We start from the raw sequence: 3,221 nt of genomic DNA, 5'->3' as shown, positions 1-3,221 counted from the left end.
AATGATAAATAAGAAGGCAAAAAGGCAATATAAAGGCCCCTGATTCTTCTGACAAGTTCTTGTAAGCTAGAACATTTGGATAATTAGAAAAATTAGTATCAGGTGCAGGTCTTGCACGTCCCTCCTGTAATTTGTATTATTGAAACTGAAAGTATAGGTATGATCAGATAAGTGACATTCTGTGTGTGGATAAAAGATGAATGTTACTGGCATCAGCTCTGACCGATAGGCAGTGGGGCCATAAATGAGATCTAACTGTGTTATAGGAGCAAATTTGCATTACTAGGATACATTGGATGACTTATTCTTTCTTAAACTCGCTACTGTGACACTTCCCTTGGAGCAGATCATATCACTGCAGCAATGTAAGGAGAGCTTTTTCACCCCTGGAAATGTAGCTTGGGCACATCGGGTACGCAGGTGCAACGTCTGAGATGTGCTGAAGTGCTCATTGCTTAGGTTAGTGCTCAGTTTGGTCTCGTAAGTCCTTGGATACTTGTAACCTTTCAGTTGATGGAGTGAGGATTTCCAGAAAGAAAGATACTATTCAGATATTCAAGGTCAGATGTCATGTCCACAAACCACACCTGTGCTGGGGACCCACTCACCTGCAGGCATCCAGGAAGCCAGCTCAGCTTTCCTTCAGAAAGAATATCAAATTAACCTGAGGGTTATTACTCTAAACTGCTCTCAGATCCCCTCAGTAGTGTGATGCGTTGGGAACAGGCAGAATTTACTGGAAGTAGAGTAAGGGAGAGCTGAGGAAGTGCAGGAATCTGACGCATCAGACTCTTGGGAACATTTCATTTCAGGACAGCATCTCCTGCAATTAAAATTAATGTGTAGGAATACTTCTTCACAGAATTTGCATAGCCTTTGGAATTTAATACAAGTGCCGGCTGAGAAATCTGCCTCCTCTGGCCTCCGCAGCACAGCACTTTTCTGAGTCTAGTTCTCCTTCCCTTCAGAACTAAACTCAAACTGTGAATTCAATTTGGTGTAAATAGTCTGCAATTTTTGGGATGGATGCTCACTCAGGAAAGAGTTGTAACTATAACAGACAGTAAATTTAGAGTGCTTGTTTACATGACCATTTATTTGCCTGGTAAGTCACAGCATCAGGACCTTCATTAGCCATACGAATTGTTAAAATTAAAGACATTCACACCATAGTTTCACAACGAAGAATGAGCCTCAGCTTCCATTCAAAATCCTTCTCTCTACACCATTTGCAGCCTTGGCGATTCTATGATTCTGTGATTTTGGTTTGCTCAGCTGACATCTCTCTACACTGGTTTATCAGAACTAAGGACAGGAGAATAGTGCTTCTGAAGGATGAAGAATACTCATGTTATTTCTTACTGTCTCTGACTTCCATCATTCCCCACTTTCAAGACTAAGGGAGTTTTGTTTTGTGTTTTCCTGGCAGCAGGAATCGGCAGAGTCCCCATGGACACAAAGAACAATGCTTCTACATGTTTGAAGCAGGGTTCTTCTCCCATGAGGCATTCCCAGGAAATAATGATCTGGGAAGAGACACTTTTGTGTACTGGAGCCATTAAGGGCAGTCAGAAGTTGGGCTGGGCAGTGCTCATCACACTGACCAGCTCTCCTCATTGTTTCCTTGTACCTTCTCACTTCTCTGAAATGATTTTTTTTCTAAGTACATTCTTGGGGGGGAACCATCATTCTGTTCCGTATGTCATCAGTTTAAACCTATTTTTAAGACAAGAATATCTCTTTGTCATCTTCTTTCTGTTAGGACTTGGAGAGTTCAGGATGAGTTGGAGAGCTCAGAAAATGAGATTTCATTGAGTTTTGCCCACATTAATAGAAAATAATACACATTGCATTGTTCAAATGTTCTTTGTTGCCACCACTAACTTCTGTCTGGAGCAGCCGTAGCTTGTGCCTTTTGTCCTTAAAGCAGCCCTGGGCTGTGCTCATGTTGTCTCCCAGCACAGCGTGGCTCTTGCTGGCTACTTGGCCTCATCACTACTCCCAGCCTGAAGGACGGAAGGCTTTGCCAACTTGCCTGCAGAGATCTGGGAAGCAGAGGGCTCCAACGGAGCCAAAGCAATTGGGGCCAGGGGAAAAGAGCTGTCATCGCACTTCCATTCACAGGACACTTGGGAAACGGAAATATTCCCTGCATTTAGGAGACTGGAGAGAGAGTTTCTTTTACAGTTAAAGCTGTGATTCTGTCCATAATGTATGAGTTAAAACCTAACGCTGCAGTAACTGCTGAGAAGGCCGAGGTGCTCATTTTGTTGGAAGGCTCACCGTGTGAAAATGCAGATTCCACAACTACCTTAAGCTTCATCAGTGGAGATACCCCTGAGGGGAAAGTCTTCGGTCAGTTTTTACAGGAGAATGTGAGGAACCCAACGCCAAAGCGTTTTGCTCTTCGTTCCATAACAGAATTCCAAACATGGAATTTCACATAAACCTCCTCTCCAAAGAATTGGAGAAAGGAGCTGACACAGAGGCTCTGGGCTATTGCTGAGCAGTTTGCAAAAAAAAAGAAAAAATGAACAGTGGCATTTCTGTTGTCCCTTTGCTACTGTCCCTCTAAAAAATATGTAGCACCATAAAGGTACTATGAAACCAGCATGTTTCTTTTTGCTGACCCTTGCCCTGGATCATAACTGAGCATATGTAATCCTCAAACCACCAAAGAACTCTGCTATGGATTAAGGCGATTTGAAAAACTGTTGCAATTTGTCCTGATATCAAAGTATCACACCTCACTCCTTGCCAAGTGCCACTTGTATTGATGAGTTGGTGGCAGAACTGTAGCAAATACCAGCCCAGCCCTGGCCATCGTGTGCATCACATCCATGGCTTTCTGGTGAGGCCTCAGGGGACGTGGGAGCAAGTGACCAGAACAGTTTCATTCACAGCTGTGCACACAAACCACCTGCACTACAATCCCACTGCATCACAGCTGGAATGACAGGTTATGAAATTTCATCATGGGATTTCAGGTATATTGGCTTAGAAATCTTCCTCAGCTTTTCCTGGTGTCGAAACATACGGCCTTGTTTCTGGGCAAGACCCATGGGAGGCAGATGGATCTGGAAAAGAAAATCCCACCAGTCAGGTGCAAATGGAGATGCTACCAAAAAAAAAGAAAAAAGAAAAAAGAAAAAAGAAAAAAGAAAAAAGAAAAAAGAAAAAAGAAAAAAGAAAAAAGAAAAAAGAAAAAAGAAAAAAGAAAA

General features: G+C 42.7%; 1 protein-coding gene across 1 annotated transcript in view; it reads right to left on the bottom strand.

Annotated features, from left to right (window-relative positions):
* LYRM1 (LYR motif containing 1) overlaps positions 1,076–3,221 on the bottom strand; it is an 11,999-nt gene continuing 9,853 nt past the window's right edge. The window contains exon 5 of the mRNA XM_021411850.1: positions 1,076–3,077. Within this exon, the coding sequence (XP_021267525.1) occupies positions 2,961–3,077 (117 nt within the window). The 3' untranslated portion in view covers positions 1,076–2,960. The remainder of the gene's footprint in view (positions 3,078–3,221) is intronic.

This window comes from Numida meleagris, chromosome 13 (genome assembly GCF_002078875.1).
Source record: "Numida meleagris isolate 19003 breed g44 Domestic line chromosome 13, NumMel1.0, whole genome shotgun sequence".
In the NCBI taxonomy this organism is placed as follows: domain Eukaryota; kingdom Metazoa; phylum Chordata; class Aves; order Galliformes; family Numididae; genus Numida; species Numida meleagris.
Note: the sequence above shows the minus strand (reverse complement) of the source record. Positions and strands in the feature narration are given on the sequence as shown.